Below are 26406 nucleotides of genomic sequence, written 5' to 3' on the forward strand. Positions count from 1 at the left end.
CAGGGACCCAGGGAAAAAGAAAACTAACACTACATAGGCCTTAGGACCCTGACACAAGGCTGACCCCTCTGCCTGGATTCTATGCAGAACAGAGCCCTTGGTCTGAAGAGCAGGAACAGGAGGGTAGGTTTTAGGTGGGCCCATTGGCCTAGGAACCTTTAGTCTGTTGGTTGATATTTGTTTGGAGATTAGTGTAAACGTAATATTGGAAAAGCTATACTGGTGACTGTGGATAAAGTGCTCCCGTGTTTATACTCAAGATCTTTAAGTGTGCAACTACAAGACTTTCTGTGTTGTGACCTGTAGCCACCAGTTTACACAGGGATAGTGTTTGTGGATGACCTTCTTAATGTGGCAACTAGAAATGACCTGAAGCAGCAGCCCCACACCCCCCCAGTCCGATGCTGGTAGAAGTTGCCCCCCCAAAACTGATTTTTGAATAATGAAAGAAAATGTAATTCTAACCAACTTTCCAATATACATGAATTAACATGTTTTATGGTTTTTCAACTATGTATGTAAATCTAAGTAGAGTTGAAAGCAGTGTTTCTTTATCCCTATCTGTTCTCTGGGTCTGACTCCTAAAGCAATGTCAAACAAGGGAAAGTTGTGCTCACCACTCATTTTTGAAACCATTAGGTGGGGGTGCAATGAGGCTGTGACCACAAAATACATATAGACAAATACAAGAGTCCTCTGCACTCAACCCATTATCAATATATTTAAGACAGAGACATTTTGTGCATACTGCTACTGAAAAATGCCTTACCCTTTAAACAAAACAGGGATTGTTTGTCCTTATATTGCAATATATTTAAGCTGGCCAACTACATCAATGTAACGGGAGTCAGGTCTCATCCAGGTCTGTTAATGAGTTTTTAACAGCTGCCTTGCAACATTGTTTGAGAAGTGAGACCCAGGAGTGCAGAATATTAGACAATTTATTTTAACAGCAATTACATTTACAAATTCCTTTTAAAATCATTGAAAATGTTTAATTAATAAACACTAGGAAGTTGCTGACAGTTGCATTTTCTTTCACTGTTCAAAAAAAAAAAAAAAAGTTTTTGGGTGGAGGACCCCTTTAAAGTATAGTAATCCTTAAAGCCATGAACATGAAAGTTAGTAAGTACAGCCTAATCAACCAGGGTGACATTTATGCATTGCTTCAACCAGCAAGCCAAAATGGACAGGGAAATTAAAAAAGTTGGCCACAAGTTAATTTAAATTAACAAAATAGCTTGGAATAGCCAGTCGCAGGAGGACAGAGCGGCTGCATGCAGATGTGTGTTAATGTTGGCTCTGCATGTATAACTTAATTTACCTTTAGAATTATTTTGTTCCAACATTTTATATCTGCTCTGCTCCGTTTGTAGTGCAGCAGCCACCATAGTTTCTTGTTCTGTATTCAGCTCAATGCTGCAATGTCTCTATCAAGAGAGAACAAGGTTCTCCAGGTCACATGAGCTTGCACTTTAACCAGATGGCAGCTGTGTGATTGGAATGCCGCCTTGTTCTCCCGTTGAGGGAGTTTTGCTGACTTTGTGGATGACCTTGTTTCCACCTTAACTTTAATTCCCTCATTCTCAGCCTGTAGGCTCTACTGATCCATCTGCATTTTCATCTGCTGCCATTATTCTTCATGTCTGGCCTTTCTAGTGCTGCGATGTGCGCTACTTAGAAATTCATTACCTGCGCCTAATGCTGATCTTAGCTTTATTGCTGATGGCAAGGCTGGCTACTGTGGGCTTATGTCACGCTGCAAAAGGGATATTGCATAGTGAGACAAATTATGATCATGTTAATACATTGCCTCTCCCATTGCAGATTGTGGCTTGTGTTTTTCTGGCTATGGTCACCTGCTTGAAGCCTTTGGCAGACATTTTAAGCTAAAGTGCATCATCTGGTATAGGGATATTTGAATTTCCTTGTAAATAAAATCTAATGGTTACAGAAGGCAATTTGGATAGCTAATGCACAAAAACAGAAGGGAATCTGGTAACCCTTTTACTTACTGAAATGTACTATGTGCTCATCTCAAAGGGGTATTTAATTGTGATGCATCAAAATATACCATATTGATATATACCATATATAACATATTGATATATTGATTTTTCTGAAGGTCGATGCTTACATAGATTGCAACTCCACCTTTTCTGTGAACACCAGCATTTCTGAGGGTTCTGTGGAGGTAAAACATAAAGGAAAGGGCTAAACACATGAAGGGGCATATTTATCAAAGAGTGAAATTAGAGGATGACTACAGTCCACTAGTGTCACATTCCGGCACTCTCCATTCATTTCTTTTGTTTTTTTAAAAGGGTATATATCAATGAGGGAAAGTATAAGTTGACCCTTTAATAAATATGCCTTAAAATGCTATAGAAATGAATGGAGAGTGGTAGAATTTCACTCTAGTGCGTTGTGGTGATCTCTAATTTCTCTGATAAATATACCCCAAAGACTCCAAAAATGTATGGAATTGATAGACAGAATTAGTGACTAATGCCATAATATGTGCAAAGTTTTTTTGCTGTTCCTAACTAGTGCCCTTTTAAAGGGTGAAGGTGCTATATATGTATATTTGTCTTAAAATGATTTAACTATGCCCCATCTATAGTCCCTGGAGGTAAGGGAAATAATGTCTAAATTACCTCCTTGTTTGGGACGTGCCATTGTGAGTTGCCCAAGCTAATATTACATGGATGTCACTATACATTCCCTATCTATATATTCCCTATGGCAATGTAATGCTACCCATGGTTCAACACAACTTCTAACTATGAAATGCTGCATATTTCTATGGCTTCCTACATGAAAACATGTTTAGCCCTGAAACAGGTTAAATATTTCTATTTTCCAACGGGAATCCCAACAAATATTTTTGGTGGAATAGCTTTTGACAAGCTACTAATATGCAGCAGTTATTTCAGCAGCCATCGACTCTCCCCTACTGCTGCCTTCACAGTCTGCCATTAGCTGACCCTTCATTTCCCTGGGGCATCTGGATTGTTTTGCCAATCTCTGCGTTGCTAGAACAAATTTTGACAGGAGAAGTCTGGGTGATACTATAGCATTGCTGTGGATAAACAAAGGCTAGGAAGAGACATTTAATATAAGAAAACAAATCCTTGGATAACCAGAGCACTGTCCTAACCTTCTGTGTTATTAAACTCAAGCTGTCATATTCAGTAAAGTTGTGTTGTTTATAGATCTCCAGGAAAGGTGCCTGTGCATCATCTCAGATAAAGTTTTTATCATCTTGTTGATAAAGTATGTAATATCTTCTTTTTGGGTACATCTTGTTTTTCTCTGAGCAGGTGTCACTTGAGCAGGGAACGCAGCATGCAGCCCCATAACTAGTGTTTTGTCAGCTGTCTCTGCTCTGGAGCAATGTGTTCTTACAAGAACTAGAAAAAGAAAAGAATGATTTCAGAGGCTTTCTCACATAGCATGAAGATAATCACAGTGTGAGCCTTGTGTTCTGATCTATAGAACTATTTGCATAGGCTCACTAATACCCTTTGCCAAGTACCCATCAGTAGTCATGGTCATTGATTTCATAAGAAATATCTAGAGTTTTTTTGTTTTGTTTTAACTACAGGATAAGGCCTCCAAACGTTGGTAATTTCTACCAAAAAATATTGAAATTGAACTTAATTAGGGTCTCATTGGGACCTCTATACCCCTGGGAAACTCAGCAACTGCAGGGTCCACTTCCTCTGTAGTTACACCCCTAATTTTTTTAAAAAAATCTCAATGGAGCGTTTGAATGTTTTTAAATGCACTTAAATATTTTGTACAAATGTGTGGAAATAATGGTTGTATATTGTTTGTAGCATAGCAGTTGGTCAGCTCCAGAGAATAGGTTAGTCCAAACAAAAACACTACACGATTTCTCTTTGTTACCTAGTAAATATTACAAAAGTTGTGGCATAAACGGCAGTTACCATTCACAGCTTACTTGTTTAAAATAAAAGATCGTATATTGCTGTGAATTACCAGACCTGGTACAAACTTTGTGCTTATTATTATATTTCCCTTATTTATTGTTTAGGAGATATCTCAGGGGTAGATCCTTTTTTCTTTAGGGTAAGGGCACACGCTAAGATTCCGGTAGATTTAGTAGCCTGGCGACAAATTGCCTCTTCTTCGGGTGACTAATCTCCCTGAAAGCCTTCCTGCTGGCTAGCATCTAAATCACCGGTGGGATGGCACTCAGATTGATTCATTTTCCGAAGTTGCCTGAAGTTGCATCGCAAGGAAACTTCGGGCAACTTTAGAAAACAAAGTGCTCCAATTGCCATTCAGGATTCAGCTTTTTTCAGCAGAATTCAAATTAGGCCAAATCCAAATGCCTGGCTGGACTGAATCTGAATCCTTAAAATCATGTGACTTTTTGTCCCATAAACAAGGATATTTTTTATTCCATGTGCTGCATGCGTGATTCTCCTTAACCTCCATAGCCCTGATTTGCATATGCAATTTCAGGTTGATTCGGTTCGGGATTCGGCCAAATCCTTTGTGAAAGGTTTGGGATTCGGGCAAATCCTTCGTGAAAGGTTTGGGATTGGGCTGAATCCCAATCTCTAGTAAATTCTTATTGTATTTTTGCCTATTTGAAATCAGGGAGGTGAAACTCTCTAGTATAGTAATGAGTGGCTTTGGGGAGACAGAAAAGAGTGAAGCGGTAGTAAAGTAGCGAATAAAGATTACTCTGGAGCAACTGGAATACAACAAGGAATTGTCCATTATGTAGTTTATGTGTTTAGCTCTCCTCTAAACTGGTAGTGTTGTTTTTAATCAAAATGTACTCATAAATGAACCTCACTAAGGTTATCCAGTATGTGTCTGCATCCAAAGATCAGTAAGTAAAATGTATGTGAACTTAATTTTTCCAGTGTAAGGTGCAAATCATTACATCCCAAAGATGTGCACTTGTCTGCAGGGCCGCCATCAGGGGGGCACAGGGGTAGTCCTGTACTGGGCCCGGGCCTAAAGGAGCGGCACAGCTTCAGGGCTGTCAAGGGGGGGCCAGCTATTTCAAGAAGTGCAGCACAGCTGGGCCCCCCTTGACAGCGCCAAAGCCATGCCGCCTCTTCCGAAGTCCTGAACCTCCAAAGTCCAGAAGAGCCAAAAAGCCCCAAAGTCCCAAACAGCTAAAGTCCCGAAGCCACGAAACGAGCCAAAGTTATAGTCCCGAAGCCGTAAAAAGACCTGAAGCCATGTAACGAGCCGAAGTTGAAGCCCCGAAGGTGCAAAAAGAGCCAAAGTTGAAGTCCCCAAGACACGAAGAGACCCGAAGCCACGAAAAGACCGAAGTTGAAGTCCTGAAGCTGCGGAAAAAAAACCAAAGCCATGAAAAGAGCAGAAGTTAAAGTCCTGAAGCCAGGAGTTCAGTTCTACTGAACACCAATGTGTGTGTGTTTTTTTAAACCCCTAGCCATCAATGTATTATTTTAATACTCTATAGGCCCCTGCCACCAATGTTTTGTTTTAAAAAATATTCTCTGGGCCGGTTGTTTTTTTTTAACTCATGGGGGGCCCTGACCACCAATGATTTTTAAAAACTTTTATGGGGGGCCCTGGTGCCAATGTTTTTAAAAAAATTAAAAAAACCTTTTGAAGGGGGGCCCTGGTGCCAATTTTTTTTAACTTGTAGGGGGGGCTCTGGCGTTAGTTTTTTTTAACTTGTAGGGGATCCCTCACCATCAATGGCTATTTATAACTTGTGTGTGGGGGGTTTACCGTTTTTAGCACTGTTGTCTGAGTGGTCTTTTAACTGTGGTGTGGGCGGGATATGAGATGGGGCTTGAGGTGGGGCGGGGCCCAGGGTGCCCCAAAAATTGTTGTATGGGGCCCCGTGATTTCTAATGGCGACCTTGCTTGTCTGTGAATAGCATGATATAGGGGTGGTTTATAGGTGGAACATGTGTCATTTTGCAGGCCCCTTACTTTCTAGTGGGCATAAGGGCATACTTTCAAGGGCACATCTGCAGTCCTGTTCATACTTCCTGCTTAAATTCTGGCAGTAAGTGCAGGATTACTTTTTCTCCTTCTAAATGTAAGCACCACTTTGGGGACAGAATTTCACACACTTTAGCTTCCCTATGACTTATGTCTACCTTTGATATATATATTTCCTAAATTCTCTGTTCATGACAAAAACTGTGTTCTTCCAAAAATCATTCCAAAAAACCTTTTGCCTAAATTTCCAAAATGTTTCAGATTCTTAGCATTGGGATGCCTGTGAAAACTTTTTTTGATCTAAAAACTATGTCCATGTAATCAGAGAAATTTAGAGAAGTGTAGATTTAGGTAATTGATTGCATTCTCTCTAAGCAAAGTCATCATTCATTTCTTGAGATCTGTTATGCCACAATCAAGATCATCATAATCTTTGCCAAGTGAGCTTGAGATTGTATTTGTTACCATCTCAGTATCGACACAAAAAGCAAGCATTATTTGTATTTAATTGCAGATGTTGACTTCTCTCTGAGGAAGGACAACGTTTTGTCAGAAGGAACTACACTGGAAGCCTTGCTACGAGGTGAAGCAATTGAGAAGAAAGATGTCAGAGATGAAGAAAGTCTACAGGAGATTCAGGTAATTTGACACATAACACATAACACAGGAAGAAACATTCCAACAGTCAGTTAAAACATTGTTGTCAGTATGCTGTGCTTAACAGGCATGACCGTAGCCTCCCATATGTAATACAAGTCACAAAGTTTGACCTGGTGCAGTCATCCACAGTCAATCATGGTTGTCGTAGGTGACTAGATTTTCCACCATTTATTACATAACCCCATTACAGCAATTAATCTAATAAACATGATTACAGTAGTCCATTTGAGTCACTGGAAAAATGAAATAGACCTGTGCAGTTGGTTGGGTCAATAATTTCCAAGGGGGGGAAAAAAGTTAAAAAAGTAACTTCCTCTGCAAACTAAGGAATGTTGACAATTAACTTGACAGCCACCAAATTAGTATCATACGTTAACAATGCAGCATCTTCATTTCCAGAGTGTTACATTATAACACATCATTCCGAAACAAAGTTTGTTTAGTAACTCTTAGCAACAAATCAAATCAATCAAATGTTGGTTTTTATTAGTATAAAAAGTAGTAGATCAGTAAGCAGTGGCTTCTGATTGGCCGTTATGGGTAATAGACCAGGCCTGAAGGCTGCAGTTATTCCATTGTCTCCATATTACTCTACTGCATATAATTTAGATACCGGTGTCATTTTAGAGAGTGTTAGAAAACGATGAAAATGCAGATGACGCCAATGGAGAGGATGATATAGAAGAAGAAGTTCCAAAGCGAAAGAACAGGAGCAGGGGACGGGTAAGAAATTCATTTCTTTACAGTTGCATTTCTTAGACTTGTGCCAAGTAATCTGTAACAATTCTGCAATGCTAGCATAATGTTCAACAATTTTTAATTAAATCAATCCCAAGTTTTAATTGCTACTTAATTACAAGGTTAGTAACAGTGGTTTCATAATGACATTGTGTGAACCTCCTGTATTCCACAGCCAGGGACTAAGCCCTGAGTAGTAGGCAGCTTGGTGTTCTATGGCAGAAGCATCTTTTAAAAAACAAAGAAACATAAACTGCAGAACTCTGCCAGGCCTCCTGAGCTGCTGGTTGCCTGCCCACTATCTAGTGATTGGCTGGCATTGTACAGTGCAAACATCTGGGATGTCACCTGCTCTTCTGAACAGGCAGGGAAAGCTGCCAGTAGAAATTGAATGGCTGGTAAGGGTTTTTTTTGGAGGAAATTTCAATTCAAGCATCACAAAATGCATTTAATGGTACATGCAAACCCTTTTATTTTAGAGGTGCATTATACAATGTCAATTCCCCTAAAGGGGTCATTGACCAAGACCCCAGTTTCAGGTGCTAGAGGACCAAGAGGTGCAAAATCATGCCCTGTAATGCTTAATCATAAGAATTTGCGTGCAGAGTCTTGCTGCACTCTGTACCTTACACCTCTCGAGGTCCAGAGCTGAGATACATAATTAAACACTTAGCACTTGTGTTGAGCTGTAGGACCTTGGAAGTGAAGAGCTAGGCACAAAGAATTAATTTTCAAAGAGCGAATGCTTTATATCAGTTGGGGGAACAAGGTGCAATGTGGACAAAAACATATGGCGTCCAGCCCTATAAAAGAGGCACCCAAAGTTTAGTAACTGACAGTCTGCTCTTCTCAAGAATGAACGCTCCATGTTAGTTATACTGCAACTAAAACAAATATCAAGGGACCTCATAAGAATTGTAGAGATGCATAAAGCATTTGGAAAGGCTCAAACATGTTTATAAACCAATGATAATTTGTCTACAAATGGGTTTTACTGCTGATACTCTCCCTAAAGGTGGCCGTACATGGGCAGATTTAGTCGGTGCTCTGTGAACGATCTTATGTCTTAATGATCGTTTGAACAAAACAATATATGAGGAGACTTTGGTCATATCTTTGACATGTAGGCTGCAAGATCTCGCATATAATAACAGATGGCTGTCTGTCCCTTTGTTTTGCCAAAAGCGTGCACATTGACTATACCGTCACTGACTAATTTCAGACAATGGAAATTTTTAAACCTGCCTGATCAACTGTTGGGATGATTTTGTTGGAACAATACAATCATTGCAACGATAAGTAGACAATTTTATCGGATTGTGTTAAAATCTGTTGTTCACGCAACAAAATTTTCTTGTGCATGGCCACCTTAAGAGTGGGTGTCTTGTAAAAGATAATAGCAAAAGCTCAGCATGCAGTGTTGTAAAAGGTGACAATAGAGGACCAATATGCATATCCACTAAAACAATATACAAAATAAAGAACACAGAAAATGTTCTTAATGGAAGGAAAACATAAAAGAAACCAATTGTTTGTGAATGAGCACCTGGATGTTCCACAACATTACTGGCAACAGTGTTCTGTGGACCAATGAGACATACAATTGTATGAATGGAAAAATAAAATACTGTAAACCAACCTTAAAACCTCATCCCTTCTGTGAAGTATGGCCTTTAGGGCCTGGGCAGCTTGCTTCCATAGAGGCTACAATTAATTCAAACTAAAAATTTTCTTGTAGAATGTCAGGAAATAGTCCGTCACCTGAAGTTCGGCGATGCTCCAACGACCCAAAACCTAGGAGTAAACAATAAAATGACTTGAAAAGAAGACATTGATCCATCTGAGATGATGTGGCATAACCTGAAGAGAGCTGTTCATGCAGAGAATTACAATAATATTAATAAACTGGGACCGTTTGCAAAGAGGAATAGTCTAAAATTCCACTTAATCTTTGTGCAAATCTTTTCAGCAGCTCCAGCAAATGTGTGGTAGAACATGCTTTAGCTGCAATAACCTCCACCAGTTACTAAATAAAATGGTTCACATACTTTTGCCTTCCTGGACTGTGAGATAAAAGTTTCCATAAATGCACCAACTACAAAATAATCTTTTAACACTTTGTACTATTTCCTAGAAAAAGCTAAGCATTCGAATTGTGTCTGCATTTTTGTGAAATTTAACGACATATAAATATACATATATACGGAGTGTGCTGCCCAGTACTGATATACATACGATTACCTAAATATGTGGCAGAACATTGTCCGCATTTTATGTGTGGTAAAACCCTACTTACACAATATATTTTTGCAAATTACACTTTTTGAAGAATACAAAATGGAATTATATGTCTTTCTACAAAAAACTTTCTGACTGATAATGTTAGTCAAAATAGGCTATTGTGTCAAAGCTTGCCCTTTTTAGCATTTCATTTCTCATATACCCTTAGCTACATAGATACATCATCATAATTATGAAGGACAACAGTATTCTAGATAGTTTGATGCCCAGGATGCATAAGATTACCCAACTATGTCTCATATAGAGACCTTTTAATTCATAAAAAGTGCAAATACCCATTTTTATGGCTGACACTTCTAAGCAAAACACATTACCTGCATTTTGTGTATTTTAAAAGCCCCTAAATCAGCAGCCCTACTTTTTGAGGTCAGACCCAACTTGCAGTTGAATTGGTCCTTCTTGGTTCATTTCATATAAAGGAAAACGTGGCCAAAGATAATTTATTTATAGATCCAAAGATATACAAGGCATATGCATTAAGCCTTTAACCCTAATTGCCCCCTAACCCTTGCTTTGGACCTTCTATGGGAGCCAGATCCACAGTTTGGGAACCACTTCACAGCATTTTTTAAATGTCTGAATTTTACTGCAGCTTATCTTTAAAAAGCACACTTTTAACACACATAAAATGTCCTTTGTTTTCCTAATTTAGCAATTTACTGTTGAGCTGATTCTTTCACATGATACATTTTGTTTTTTTGCCAAGTAATTCACATTGTGTATTTTTACACCAAGTTGTTTGTAGTTAGGTGAATTTGTTTGCCGATTTTTTCACTTTCTGTATTTTTGCTCATTGCCGTTAAATGTTGAATATTTTTGTTCTTTGATATTATATTTTTTTCCACCTTGCTGACGCTTGGTTTTGATGTTTGTTTGCTGGAGGCTTCACGCTGTAAATTTGTGCTTTTCGCTTACTGAAGGCTTGGAGTTGTATCTTATGTTTTGAATGTATGTTTTTCACGATTTTTTTTTTTTACAAAACTGTTAATTGCATACTTTATAATTCTGCAAATTAATACACTCTGTGGAGGGAATTCACAAAGCTATTGAACTGAATTCTGCAGCAAGAGCAGCTGATAGTATCCGGGTTTGCACCCACCAGTTCTACTGTAAACCTATGTTCCTATCTTAAAGGAGAAGGAAAGCTCCAAGACGGTTTATTGTCAACAGATTAGCCTCAATAGTGCAAGCTAGAACACTATATTTATTTTGCAGAATGTTTTATCATCCCTGAGTAAACAGCTGTAGACACTGTCTCTGTTTGTTTAGGATAGAAGCTGCCATATAAGCTTGGTGTGACATCACTTCCTGCCTGAGTCTCTCCCTGCTCACTTTCAGCTCTGAGCTCAGATTACAGCAGGGATGGGAGGAGGGAAGGGGAGAGGAGCAAACTGAGCATGCTCAAGCCCTGCCCTGGAGGTTTAAGCTGAAAACAGGAAGTCTGATACAGAAGCCCATGTGTACACAATAAAAGGAAAGAAATGCTGTGTTTCTTTTGACAGAGGACTCAGAGCAGCATTACTTTGAGGGTTTACTGGTGTATTTATATAGACCTTTCTGATAAAGCTTACTTAATTTTAGCTTTTCCTTCTCCTTTAAGACAGTGCTGTCCAACTGGCGGCCCGCAACACCCTTGTGTGGCGCCCCTCATGAAGTTCTTGTGATAACATGGGTGTAGTTTAAAGTGGGTGTGGTTTAAAAACAGGGAGTGGTCAACACTGGCTTCCATTATCGGCCCTCCACCATGCAGGCCAGAAAAATTCCATCCCTCGGTACCACAGAAGTTGGACATTGGAGGGGGTCTGTAAGCACCATTTTCACTCATGTTAAAAGAATAAGATTCCAGCAGATTAGAGAACCTAAGAACCTGAATGAGTTGGAATTCACAAACCAGAAGTAAAGAAAAAAGTAAAGCAATGAAAATTCATACCATATCCAGTGTCTTTTGATTTCAAACGGTTTTTTTTTTGGCATTAAATTGTCCATTCTTTACTTGTCATACCAATTTGCATTGTTTTACATAACCTTTCAAAACTCATCCTAGCCCTAGTGAGTACTATTCAAGTACTGTAGTGTATATGGGGTACTGTATCAAACTGTAAATTACTGTATATTGTGAAGTTTAATGCAAGAATGTCGTTTTTATGATAGGACAACTCACTGTCTTTGACTAAAAATACAGGTAATACAATATGCAGTTATTGTTGTAAGGGTTATATTTTTGTGGATTCTTCTAAAAATGTATTTAGAAAATGCATTAAGTTGTTAAAATACCCATAGACCCTGAACAAAATATGTTTATGAAATGAATGTGTAAATTCAAAATGCTGTTTCTCACTATTAATTATGCAAATTATACAAAAAGTATGAATGCTTTTTCAATATAATTGTATATCATCATTTAGGGGGCCATTTATTAAACCTTGATTTTTTTTCTCAAATTAAATTTTTAGAGATTTAGTATACCCCAAAACTATACAGTGTAAGTTTGGAGCAGAACCTATTTTGCAGCAGCAGTTTGCCTGTTAGCAATCAAACTATAGTTAGCAACCAAACTATATAATATAAGAATACATCAACTATAACAAATAGAATAGAATGTGGGCCAGACAACATCCCATCCTCATTGTAACAAGCAAACTAGTTCAGGCAACTGTTGCAACAGTGTATCTAAAACATAACTTTTAATCATACCCCAAAACTACTAAAAATCTGAAAAATATGCCATCTCAAACCTGTCAGGGTCATGTTTTTTGACATCGTAATCTGATCTTAAAAATTTGGAAAATTTTAAAAATTCTGGATTTTTGCAGGGAAAACTTGATAAAACCAAGTTTTCAGAGTGTCAATCGTATGATTTGAATTGACACTCAATTTTGTTGTGCCATTTTGATGCTCCGATTTTTTTGAGAAAAATTATGAATGGGAGTTTGGTTGGATTTGTTTTAAAAAAAGAAAAGATTTATTTAAGTTTTAGTAAATGTGCCCCTTAATGTTTTTTCATATACTATAGTTCAATGCACATAGGTCGGACATAGCCTTCCCAGAGGGCTTCATTATCCCAAGTTGTTACCTATATATTAAAACAAAACGGATTTGTATCCCATTAACATACATATTACATACTTAATTTACTATATATTCATACATCATATTAGTGTATCAAGAAAAGATTTTGAAAAAGCAATACATGTATTTACTGAGACTCTGTGGGGTTAAAGTCTGAATCCAAAAGGTTTTTCTTAGTTACAGCATTCATGACCCTTCACCATCCCTCCTAGGTCCCTATGTTCCCATAAAGCAAAAAGTGGGGGAGTCCAGTCCTGTTATATGGAATGCTTATTAAATTTCAATCATTTAGATCTCCATACGACCACAAGTCTGCTTAAAAATATTTTAAATATTAAATAGCTCTGTGATTGCCAAACCTCTTTACTTAATTTTTCAGGATTCATGGAGGTCTGGCATAGTGCCGAGAGACTGGCGAATTGCTAATGTGGTGCCTCTATTCAAAAAAGGATCCCGTTCTCAGCCTCAAAACTATAGGCCAGTTAGTCTGACATCAGTGGTAGGAAAGCTTTTCGAAGGTTTAATAAAGGATAAGATACTGGACTTCATAGCAAATCATAATACTGTGAGTGTGTGCCAGCATGGTTTTATGCGTAATAGATCTTGCCAGACTAACTTAATTTCTTTTTATGAGAAGGTAAGCAGGGACCTCGATTCTGGGATGGCAGTGGATGTGATTTACTTAGACTTTGCTAAAGCATTTGATACAGTGCCACATAAAAGGTAACTGGTTAAATTAAGGAATGTTGGCCTGGAACATAGTATTTGTACTTGGATAGAGAACTGGCTAAAAGATAGACTACAAAGAGTGGTGGTAAATGGAACATTTTCTAATTGGACCAGTGTTGTTAGTGGAGTACCGCAGGGCTCTGTACTAGGTCCCTTGCTTTTCAACTTGTTTATTAATGACCTGGAGGTGGACATTCTATTTTTGCTGTTTCTAGTTGTGCAAAACTATAGGTTCCTTGCAGGTTTCTGCCACTTTGCAGAGTGATTTGTCTAAGTTCTGAAACTGGGCAGCAAACTGGAAAATGAGGTTCAACGTCGATAAATGCAAGGTTATGCACTTTGGCAAAAATAGTATAAATGCAGTTATACACTAAATGACAGTGTGTTGGGAGCTTCTTTAAATGAGAAGGATCTAGGGGTCTTTGTAGAAAACAAGTTGTCTAACTCTGGGCAGTGTCATTCTGTGGCTACTAAAGCAAATAAAGTTCTGTCTTGCATAAAAAAGGGCATTGACTCAAGGGATGAAAACATAATTATGCCTCTTTATAGGTCCCTGGTGAGGCCTCATCTGGAGTATGCAGTGCAGTTTTGGACTCCAGTCCTTAAGAGGGATATAAATGAGCTGGAGAGAGTGCAGAGACTTGCAGCTAAATTGGTTAGAGGTGTGAAAGACTTAAATTATGAGGGTAGACTGTCAAGGTTGGGGTTGTTTTCTCTGGAAAAAAGGCACTTGCGAGGGGACATGATTACACTTTACAAGTACATTAGAGGACATTATATACAAATAGCAGGGGACCTTTTTACCCATAAAGAGGATCACCGTACCAGAGGCCTCCCCTTTAGACTAGAAAAAAAGAACTTTCATTTGAAGCAACGTAGGTGGTTCTTCACAGTCAGGACAGTGAGGTTGTGGAATGCACTGCCGGGTGATGTGATGGCTGATTCAGTTAAAGCTTGGATGATTTTTTGGACAGACATAATATCAAAGGCTATTGTGATACTAAACTCTATAGTTAGTATAGGTATGGGTAGATAGAATTGAATTAAAAGTAGGGAGGTGTGTGTGTATGGATGCTGGGTTTTCATTTGGAGAGGTTGAACTTGATGGACTTTGTCTTTTTTCAACCCAATTTAACTATGTAACTATGTAAATAACCCCAGTAGGATTGTTTGCCTCAAATAAAGATTAATTATATTTTACTTAGTTGGGATCAAGCACAAGTTACGGTTTTATTATTACAGAGAAAAAGGAATTCATTTTTGAAAATGGTTTGATTATAACAGAGTATTCCTGTAATTCACAGCTTTCTGGATAATGGGTTTCCAGGTACTGGATCCCATACCTGTTTGTTCCTTTACTAGAAAGTATTTATAGAAGAGCAGAACTGTTTTACCATTGGCAAATGCCATTTGTTATGCTGGGTAATTAGGTTATTAGTGCATGTTATCTCGTGTTAAATCTGTATACTCTATGTAGATTCCTAACACTTTCTCCTGTTACCATATTAGGACTTGTGATAGATTCACAAGACTTACAGCAACAATGTTATGGAGAAGAAAATAAATTAATTATAACAAAGATACAGGTCTTTGCATCAGAATGTCGTTTAGATTATATTTCTATTACTCCCTTTCTTTTAAGCCCCACATTGCCTTTTCTTGACCATTTTTATGACTTGACCAAATATTTCAGCTTTTCAGCTATTTTCACTTTTTAATTGGCTTTGAAGACAGTTGTATACCCGATATAGAGATAGCATGAATGTATGCAGCATAGGTATGCCTTTGAACCAACCACAATTCTGTTGGAACATTTAAAGGTCTAGCGGCCTTTTACTATCAATGTTTGCTACTGTAAAAATGGCCAAGCAATAATATGTATGAACATTCCCAATATGTGATGAGTGACATTTCCAATTGCAGGCTCGTGGTGGCAGGAGGAGGAACGATACCTCAATCGATGAACATGATAAACCCTATGTGTGTGACAGTAAGTAGATTCTTTCCGTTCATTTAGTTTTGTGCCGTATGCTCAGTATGGTTGAACTTGATGGCAGCCAGTGTTGTGTTTTGTGCTTTTATGTTAAGCGAGCTATGCTGCTTCTTTCCAGCTGCATGCTAGCCTTTCATCTTCTTTCCAACACTGTATTTATTTTTACAAGAAAAAAAATCATCGTGCAGGTGGTTTTGATGGGGTTCGGCTTCCCTTTCGGCCTTTGATCGTCCTGTTTAATTTTGGCAGGTTCACGTACCTCGGCTTTTCCATTTGGCTGTAGTTTGCAATTTATTTTATTCTGTTATTTTAGCTTTCATTCCTCTATTGTTCCGTAAATACATGCTCTTCTTTTTTAATTTCAGTATAATTTCTAGCAGATTCCAAATGTTCATTGTGCACTGCAGTTCTCCTCCAAATTTGTTCATTCAATACATACATATATATTACATGTATATTTGCTTTTAACCAGCCAACTTTGAGGGTTGTGCTTATTTTCCATCTGCCTTTTTTAAAGGACATTGACATTCTACTCCATAATCGCAAGCAGGCAGATCTAATGCCTTGATATCTAGCAGTTTCCTGGAGTTGCACTCTAATGCATTTTATTGATCCTTCATACAGAAAATATACCATTTCCTGATCTGTTGGTGTCTCAGAAGATGGATAAAATATATTTTTTCTCTCTGTTTATGATCACTACCTGAGTTCAGAAGCAAATCTTTTGTCAACATATTCCAGCCCATGGCTTTCTAAGGGGGATCTCTTGCACTGCTGCACCAAATGGCAAGTCTTAGCATCGTTGGCTAATAAGTGCATCCTCTGTGCAAGTGTAGAGCCACTGGCTGGTGTATTTCTGGCCACAGCTGAGTTCTTCCTTTTCTTTGCAGTCCTTTATTCCCTTCCATTCCACGGCACTCCATGTTCTCTAGAAAGGTTCACTTTTCATTTTCTTTCTCTCTCTGTTGCAGATAGTTACAAACAAAAGCATAACTCAAAAACAGCCGACAAAGGTACTTCAATGTTATTGCTGCTCTCGTTCTCCTTCAGCCCCTGCTCACATTGTACATGTGCGTGGCAGGGTATAGCCATTTCTTTGATATTGGCAGTCTCCCTGTTTAGGGTTAATTGATTGCTAAGTGCAAGCCTGGAAGAGGTTTCATAAATGTTGGCAAGGTGCATGCACTACGTGTGGTTTAACTTGCTGAGGTAATGTACAGTTCTGTCTCCTGTCTTTCAAAGAGGCTCTCAATTTATTATGCCATTGTGGTCTTCCTGTGTCAAATTGGTGTTTAGGAATCGATGTTGTACTGACAGTGACCAAGCTGCATTGGTTTTAACATTCTCTGTCAGTGGACAACAGAAGACCCCTGAGATTTAAACATTGTTTCTATGATTTTTTTACATTTTATATTTTTCAGTGTCTATTGCAAACCAAAATGAACAAATGGTGTGATCTTGCTATAGAAATATATTCATTTGCATTCATGGTAGAGCAAACTTTACTGAAACACATATCAACATGCAAGAGAATGTAAAATCGTTTCAGTTAGGGGCAGATTTATCAAGTACATTTGAATTTGAATTTTTAAATTTGAATGTGAGCTTTATCACACCTCGACCATGGAAACAGTCCTAATTCGATTATTCGCCACCTAAAACCTGCCGAGTACATTTCAAAGTCAATGGCAGAGGTCCCATGAGCCATTTGGTAACATTAATAGCCTTCCTGACATTTGAGGGGTTTTTTTTGGGAGAAATTTGATTAGAATTTGCAGATTTGAACTATTTGATCGAATATTCGAGATTCCATTTTTTTCTTAAATAACCTCCCAGTCAAATTGTGAGTATATTCGAAATTAAAAAAAATTCAAATGAATTCAAAATTCGACCTTTGATAAATGGGCCTCTACATGTTGACTATACCATTACGGAAAAAAAAATTGACATGCCATGTTATCTTGATAAAAACACACGCCACAAATAGAACTAAGGTTTAATTTTGTCGATAAGCATTTCAAGGCAATTTGTTTGCTAGGCTACATCACTTCATTGGAAAATATTTCTCCTCTTTGATTATCCTCTTGTGAAAAAATGTAAATGTATTTAAGCATTATAAGTGTAATCTCATTACATTACAGGATCCAGTGATAAATAAAGGAATTAAATTTGTACCATCTATTGTAGTCACTGATTCCAAAGAAGATCGAGAGCAGAACTTTGATTTGTATAATGTTTCCTTCCAGTTTGTGGGAAACGCTACAAGAACAGGCCTGGCCTCAGCTACCATTATGCCCACACTCATTTAGCTGATGAAGAAGGGACAGACTGCAGAGACCAAGAGACACGGTCCCCAAGTTCTCCCTCTGCCATTAGAAATGAAAACCAGAAACGTAAGTTTTATGGAGACCCAAAATTCTCTTGTTCTTTCTTTTCTAGATATTTTGTCAATTCAGTTGGGTGTCTGTTCTAATGCTTGCTTTAGGGTTTGTAGGGAGATATCAATAACTGGTAGTGTACTCCATTCTGGGTCCTTTTTTGCTGCATGAACTATATAGTATAGCCAAAATTATTAGACGATTATGGACCTTGTAGACTTTGCATTGCAGACATTTACCATTGGCATCTTGACCTTATGGCTCCAGTGGGGTATTCCTGTTATTTTTCCTAAGGAGAGTAACATAGACCCCAGACCCCTGTATATCTGGCATAGAATCTTTATCCTGGCACATCAGTGTAATGAATAGTCCTTAAAGCTTGGTCACCAGCAAGGCAGGTATGAATTTTAATAATGTAATTACCTGAATCAAGTGCCCCATACACAGGAAATCAGACATTAGTGCATGAAGAATATCATGATCATTAAAACATGGTGTTATACATTACCAACAACAAAAAAAGTACATGATAGTCTGACATTTCAGTCAGCACAGGACCTTCCTCAGACATCCACCAGTTTGGTGCCGTAGTAAACAAGAAAGAAACTAACTCTGTTCACTAGATATGTAGTAGAAATTGGAGTTACTCCATTTGTTTTTGTGGAGGTTCAGGCAAGGACAAAGTTTTGGGGAGGTGTATGAACTGCCCTTCAATATTCTTGATAAAGGTAAGATTATACACCACCACAAAAGACTGAAGTTGCCTGCACCGTCATCAGGATAATTTTGGTAACACATCTTTCAGCTAACTGGTTAATGGACGTGCTTTTTTACTTTCCGTATGGAATATAGATTCTAATATACTTACCACTAATTTGATTCCTGAATGTTAGCAACAATTAACTTTAGTAGAGAACAGAGGTTATAGAAAAAGGGCAGAAGAATCGCCCGCAGATGAGTGTGCAAACAGGTGAAGATCAGTGGGATTAGCCAGACTAGGGGTAGGCAACAAGGAAGGTACGTGCCTGGAGCCCCCCAAGTTTTGCACCCTAAGCACACGCCTCTTCTGCCTTCCCCAGTTCCAGCCCTGATCATATGTTTGTTTTATGCACTTGTTTTTTGATCACTTGACAGTGCACCCAGCATGTAATAAAATGGAAATCTTTCTTGTTTAGTATATAAAGATGTGGAACTGGGATAGTATGCAGAGTTTTATCTTTTTGGGGTAATAAACTGTATATGGATATCAGCAGTGTGCTTTAAAATTGACACTTTCTAGCCAGGAAATGTAGGCACATAGAGAATGTGGTGGATATCTAGAGGACTCTGTTCAGTGATTTTATGCATGTTCACTCTGATTAAACAGTTCGAAAGGACCATAATCCTAATTTGAATTTACAGTTTGAATTAGGTTATGACTAAATTAATTAATGTAACTGTGGGTGACTTAGTAAGACAATTATGTAACCTTACTAATTATCTGCTATCTTTATCTTCCTCTGAAGTTTTAGTTTCAATTTCCTGGGGTCTTCAGCTAGTGGCAATTGCTTATAGAAATGAAATAATGGACTGTGATCTCTGGGCATGGACTTTGCATTTTTGGGTGCCCTTTTTTCTCACTGCAAACGTTAGTGATTTTGTGTCTGTGGTTCTATTTACAGTTATAGGTTTAAAAAAAATTGCAATATGTATAGAAGCCACACTGTGACCTTTTATTTAGTAAAGTGCAACTTTTTTGGCAAACTTTATGGTTAACTAAGTTTGATACTAGATTAGTGGTAGGATTGATTAACGTAACAGTAAAACAAGTAATGATAAATAATTAAAATAGGATATACTGTTGTCCTGCAACTGATGTGTTTGCTTCAGACACACTACTATAGTTTATACAAACAAGCTGCAGTAAAGCGAGGGGGCAGCCTTTCAGTCTGAAAAAAAGGAGAAAAGGCTCAGGATAAATAGTTGATAACAGATAACACCATTATGTTCTACAAAGCTTATCTGTAATCCGCTATGTAAACCTGAGCCTTTTCTCCTTTGAATGGCTGCCCCCATGGCTACACAACAGCTTATTTATATAAACTATAGTAGTCTTTCTGAAACCAACAAAACGTTTATACCAATGCAGGGTAATAGTACATTATAAATGAATTGCTTTAAACTTTTTTGTGTTACTGTTCCTTTCAATGAAAATGAACGAACTTGTTTTGTCAATGCATTTAAAATGACTACTGAAGATGCTGATATAGGTGAGGTGGCATGGGAATTTTGGCCCCTTAACACAATGGAGGTGGGAAAATTGATAAATACTAAACTAATCACCCCATTATGTTTGGTTGCAGTTCTTCGCTACATTGAGCAAAACAAAAAAAAAAGTGGTATTTCTAAAGTGATGGATTAGTAATAACATAAATAAAAGATACGTTTGAATGTTTTTCCATATGTGGATCAATATAATTGTGGGAGGTAAAGGATGGAGGGCTAATAGTCTCCATCCTAGTATATTACTTCTCAAATATCTTCTATCATTAGCAGCAAGCATAACACCTCCTGTAGTTGTGCTTATGCTATTGTGGCAGTGACAGAGAATTGTATTGCAAGGCTCATTCATTCTCTGTATACTGTTATTTTTCTATTATGTAGTTTTCTTTACAAAAACTTCCAAAAGTTTTCTTCTGTTCAACTTGTTTGTTAAGAAACATAGGCAAACTGGGTTATGATCAGTCCATGATTCACTGGCTATAACGTTTAGCTTTAAGCATTGAATGCCTGCAGTCTGTCAGCTGAACAGCAGGCCAGTTAACAATCTCACATTTTCCCTGAACAGTAAACACTGAAGTATATATTTTGTTTTTTTCTTTTTATAGTTTTTCTTTTTCAGAGTGCCGCCATTTTAAAGGTTCATTTACCTCTGCTAGGTATGAGAGTTTGGCAGCTTAAACAACAGGCAAAATGATATTTACAGCATATAAGTATGATAACTAGCTGCTCAAATGTATAGGCGACTTTCCAAATATTTAAAGGGGACATACACATTCTTTTGAAATCACCCTCAACATAAATCCCATGCTAAAAATGTTATGGTGCCTCTTAGTCTATAAACAACTTACCTTTAAAAAAGACACTACTATGTGACCATTCCATAGATCCGAATAACTCACAAAAAACATTTGATGTATACACATATTAGCAAATATATTCTTGGTCCCCATGCTCACAGTGTAATATAAGGGCTTGCAACAATTACATAAGCATGTATATGGTCAGTGTTAGAGTAAAGGGGAGGCACTAGCAATTCGGGAAAGACGCGTCTCTATTTGCAGTTTAGACATCGCAGATGTATACTGAGGATAAATTAATTCATATTTATTTCCATTAGCAGGTTTTAACAAAAACAAAAAAAAGTTTGCCAAGTTTTAGGCAGTGAGCATAGTCTTTGCAAAAACCTGTCAGTTATATATAAAAATATACATGGGTTTTGCAAACGAGGATCTGGAAAAAAAACAAAAAGCCGCAAGTAAGTTCACATTATCTGCTTTTGCTGTGCCTGAAAACAATTATCAAATAATCAGAAATATGCCCCTGTCTAACTTATACACTGATTTGATTTCATCTATTTCTTCTGTACTTTTTAAGTGGAAAGAATCAATGGACCTATACTCTGGCTTCGGGCCTTGCTATTGTCACCAGTATATTCTTGCATAAGTTTCATTTCCAAATGGTTTGCATATTACTGTAGCTACCTTGTATTCAGTGCATTGTATACTCTTGAGGAGGCTGAATTTTAGAAGTAGATTTAGAATGGATGCCTGGAACGGTTTACCCGACACACAAAATAATGACAGGTGGCAGAAACCGCGGGTGCTGGTTGCCATGACAGCATGCCAGACTAGTAGAAGCTGGGGGCCTATCATTCCAAGTCGAAAATCAGCATGATTCCTCCAAGGAGCAAATTGGACACGACTCAGTCCTTAGGATGCCTTGCTGGAAATGAATATTACAATAAGACATCACTTAGGACTTATTTTTGTCACGCTACAAAAATCTGCATCCCAAAAACCTGCTCTGAACTCTAGCTAATGGCACAGTACATCCAGTGAGCAACACCAATTGGGGCTTCTCAGCTTGAGTGCAGCATTTGACACTACATGTTGTCAGGGGTGTTTCAAGCAAAATTTTACGTTTTTAAAGAGGTGCAATTACTGGTTCTGAAAATAGATGCCTGTTGCTGCTGTACCTTTTACTGTGGGTTTACAGAGAATAAAGAAATGCACAAAGCCTTTCACTGCTGCCACAATTTGGCGGATGTCTTTATGCCAAGAGAAAATGGGCTTTGCTTGTGAGACATCAAGGTCTTGACATGTTAAATGTCACATGACAGGCATTTAGCAGTACAGGAAAACACATCTAATATTACAAGAAGCAATTATATTCAAGACTTACTTCATATTCAAATAAGCAGAGGTTAGAATACCAAAGGTTATGATTTCAACTCTTCTTTCCGTTGTTCAACAGAGCATGAGACAAAATCAATTCTGAGTGATCCAATCATTTTGAAAGCGTGTGCTGGCTGCGATTTGTCCTCATCAAAGGAATTAGTATGGACCATCTTGTTTAACATATTAAAACAAGAATACAGCTGTGTACCCTGCAGCTGTACAAATCTTTATCCATGTGTCAGTATTCTACAGTTGTGTACAGTGAGAAACCATGTATTATAGTATACGGATTGCAATGAGCTTTAGAAGTTAGGGGTACAAGGGTAATCCTCACAGCTAGTGTGCCATATGTAGTAGTTTAATATGTGCTGCTCCTCTGTTAATCACTGCAGAGTTTGGAGCAAGCCTTATGCTTGGGGTGTTGGAGTATGGGCAAAGCAGCTTTATCTGCAGGATTACTATACTGCTTGGACCTGGGAGAAGGTGACTTCTCAAGAAAGAGGTTTACCCTGTAGGAGCCAGTCCCTCCTTGAGAAGCTTTTTGAGCTAACACATTCTAGAGAAACAAGCCTCCAATACATCTCTAACACAGAAATGAGGCACAAAAGTACAGGGTTAAAACATGCAGGACTCTTTAATAGCAGGCTCTAAGGATGACCTGTACCCAGTCCACCCCCAGGAAAAAAGTGTATTGTTAATACCTTTATCAGTGTAATTTGCTTTGAAACAACTAAAGGATTTAGCAATCTATACTTCATTGGGCAAGGTCACTTCCCCTGAAACAGCATGTATAGTTACAGAGGAATCAATCCTCCCTATTCTTTAATTGCAGCAGTAGCAGCTGGGTGATATAGTGGGACTAATGGAAAATTGAAAACAAAATTGCTTTGTGATACTTTGTCACATGTCGGTACACGTCAGATGTCTAATCACAGACATCAAGGCCAAGTCAGAGTACCCCAGTTACCCAGAGGGGGTTCTGCCTGGACGTTCCCCTTAGTGTGCTGCATTTTATACCGACAATTTATTTCAAGTAATTTGAAATTAATTATTTGAGTTTATTATTAACTTGTTTTTCTTTATGAACCCTTACCTGCAAGAGTCTGCTGCTCCGGGTTCTACAGAGTGCATGTTTATTTAGCTTTACTTTCCATGAACCCAGTCATTCACCCTGTTGTTGATGGGCAGTAAGACAGCAAAACAAAGTTAGTATACTGAAACACATAGCACCAAAAGACAATATTTCTAATGTTTAAATTTACTATTTTTCTAATATGTCTACACCTGCTGGGTGATCAGTAATAGCCCACTCCTCACAATAAAAAAGTCAGAAACCCATAACACAGAAGGGCTTGTTTAGTACTGAAAATGGTGCAAGTGATGGAAATGGTGCAAGTGCTGAAGAAAATATTTAATGCTAGGGGTATAAGACTCAATGAAAAATGTATTATTCAGTTTAGTATTAGTGACCCACTTTACCAGTTGCAACAAGATCTAGAAACAAGAGGCATCATACAATTTATGTTTACATATGTTGCAAATATTGACAACTACATGGCATTCTCTAAAAATACTGTTCATCCATGTTGGTGTGACACTGAAATGCAAGAACCAAAAAATCTAATGATAGAGAACTAGGCTTTTCTTTACATGTGGGCAGCATTAGCACCCTCAAATAGACCGTTAAATCCTACTGTTGTCATATAATCTTTACTCTTGTATCAATAAGCCCTGTTAATAAGATAATCATTTCTCAAAAACTATTGCATTGTAGCCAAACAGCTAAACTGAAATAACTTGTTAGTTTACAGTAATATTTCAAGACCCGAAGCTGGCTAGTGGCTACATAAATGGGACGAAGTTCTATTAAAAATACCCACATCATGTATATAACGGACACAATGCAAGGCATGTAGTTTGTGCTCATGGGAGAAATGAAAGAAAAGTGAAAAAGGTTAAATGCATATGTGGGCACATTTACTATGGGTCGAATATCGAGGGTTAATTAACCCTCGATATTCGACCATCGAAGTTAAATCCTTCGACTTTGAATATCAAAGTCGAAGGATTTACCAAATTCGTTCAATCGAAGGAAAAATTGTTTGATGGAACGATTAATTCCTTCAAATCAAATTATTCAAAGGATTTTAATCCATTGATTGAACGATTTTCCTTGGATCAGAAATTGCTAGGAAAGCCTATGGGGACCTTCCCCATAGGCTAACATTGATGTTCGGTAGGTTTTAGGTGGCGAAGTAGGTGGTCGTACTTCGACTATCAAATGGTCGAATAGTCAAACGATTTTTAGTTTGATTCGAAGTAGCCAATTCGATGGTCGAAGTAGCCAAAACAATACTTTGAAATTCCAAGTATTTTTCATTCTAATCCTTTACTCAAGCTAAGTAAATGTGCCCCTTAATGTCCATACAAAGTATCATTTAGCAAAAGGAATCTCTTCCAGGTTTGGAAAGTAATGTTGATTGAAATGTTTTATATCACTGGGATGATGGTAGATGTAGTTCCACCATAAACTTTAGTTTCTGCCATCTAAGCGGGAGCGTATTGAAAGAGATGTGCAGAGCAATAAGTCACTATAAACATGCACAATGCAACTTATGTGATGTAATTAAAGTCAACCATGTTCTTAGATTCTTCTTTCATCTCTCTGGTGCCTTGACACATTTAACTGACGCAAGACTGAAAGTGAACAGAGGGAAGACTTTTTGCTTTGAGTTACAGACCAGGGAGGGAGAGATTGCTCTGTCCTTCAGCAAATTGATGCTTCTACAAGTTAGAATGAAACAAAAAAAGATTTTTATGAACTATCAGTATATCATTCTTAGGGCCTTTTGAGGGTGACTTTTTCAAAATGCATGATTTTTGTAGAAAAGCTGTCTGACCATCTGAGCTCAACTCTCTAAAAAGCACTAGGAGTCCGTCTGCTACTTGCTTTTCCCTATGGAACTCAACATCTCAAGCTCTCCCTAGCGATTTGGAAATGTTCAGCTTTGTTTTTATGTTATAGTTGACACTATATATACATATCTAGTAGATATCTTAAAAAAATCAACAATAATTTACTTTAATATTTAAGTTTTGTAATGATAACACAGTTAACTGAGGAAAAACAGTTTAATGTAATCTCAAAACTCCAAACTAGGTGTGAATAATTGTGACTACAGGCTATATACAGTAAATGCTATGCCACGAAAAGCTTATTAGTTCTATAGAACAGTATTTTACAGTTTTCTCTTATTATTACATTAGAATTTACTTTAAGGGCCCATTTACTTAGCTCGAGTGAAGGAATAGAAGAAAAAAAACGTAAAATTTCGAATGTTTTTTTTGGCTACTTTCGACCATCGAATGGGCTACTTCGACCTTCAACTACGACTTTGAATCGAACGATTAGAACTAAAAATCGTTTGACTGTTTGACCATTCGATAGTCGAAGTTCTGTCTCTTTATAAAATATTCGACCCCCTAGTTCGCCACCTAAAACCTACCGAAGTCAATGTTAGCCTACGGGGAAGGTCCCCATAGGCTTTGCTATCTTTTTTAGGTCGAAGAAAAATTGTTCGATCGATGGATTAAAATCCTTCGAATCGAACGAATTGCGGTAAATCCATCGACTTCGATATTCGAAGTCGAAGGATTTCAATTTGGCAGTCGAATATTGAGGGTTAATTAACCCTTGATATTCGACCATAAGTAAATTTGCCCCTTAGTATTGTGTAAACCTCAACAAGATATCCTAAAACTAATGATCTTTTTACCTTCCCCATCTCCCTCTACCCTATTTTACACACAGATTCATTTCTTATTTACAGTATAACCTACTTAGCCCATGTCTGGCTGGCAGACACATCAACTCTCTTTCCTCACCCATATATCAGCCTTTTCTTCAACAGAATAAAATATTTAGTTCATTTTAAGAGTAGAATTTGAGTACAGTGATATTTTAGGAGCTGTAAAGAATACCTACCCAATCAAAAGTCCATTCATAGAGCTGTAATTTGTACATCAGGTGAAATGGGGCAGAGACTTCCAGTTGCCGGCTGAAAAAAAAAATAGTTAAGAAATAATGAAGAACAACTGAATAGTTGCTTAAGTGTATTTACAACATAGT

The 26406-nt window shown here is 37.8% G+C and overlaps 1 protein-coding gene and 1 long non-coding RNA gene across 7 annotated transcripts in view; one reads left to right on the plus strand and one right to left on the minus strand.

Moving 5' to 3' along the window:
- Positions 1–26406, plus strand: part of dpf3.L (D4, zinc and double PHD fingers, family 3 L homeolog) — a 148672-nt gene that overhangs the window by 96940 nt on the left and 25326 nt on the right. For 4 of the 6 annotated variants that reach the window (XR_005963492.1, XR_005963491.1, XM_041573295.1 and 1 more), the window contains exons 4-8: positions 6485–6609; positions 7258–7353; positions 15391–15457; positions 16432–16473; positions 17707–17853. Coding sequence is in view for 3 of the 6 variants with exons in the window: in XM_041573295.1 (XP_041429229.1) it covers positions 6485–6609; positions 7258–7353; positions 15391–15457; positions 16432–16473; positions 17707–17853 (477 nt within the window). In the remaining 3 variants the exon portion in view is untranslated. The remainder of the gene's footprint in view (positions 1–6484; positions 6610–7257; positions 7354–15390; positions 15458–16431; positions 16474–17706; positions 17854–26406) is intronic. The other 2 variants (XR_001932738.2, XM_018231079.2) reach the window with 1 other exon arrangement.
- On the minus strand, positions 9014–26338 carry LOC121397140. The gene is made up of 3 exons (XR_005963493.1): positions 26263–26338; positions 23371–23448; positions 9014–9162 (listed from the first exon to the last, which is right to left on the minus strand). It is a non-coding gene; the product is annotated as an uncharacterized LOC121397140 (long non-coding RNA).

This window comes from Xenopus laevis, chromosome 8L (genome assembly GCF_017654675.1).
Source record: "Xenopus laevis strain J_2021 chromosome 8L, Xenopus_laevis_v10.1, whole genome shotgun sequence".
In the NCBI taxonomy this organism is placed as follows: Eukaryota; Metazoa; Chordata; class Amphibia; order Anura; family Pipidae; genus Xenopus; species Xenopus laevis.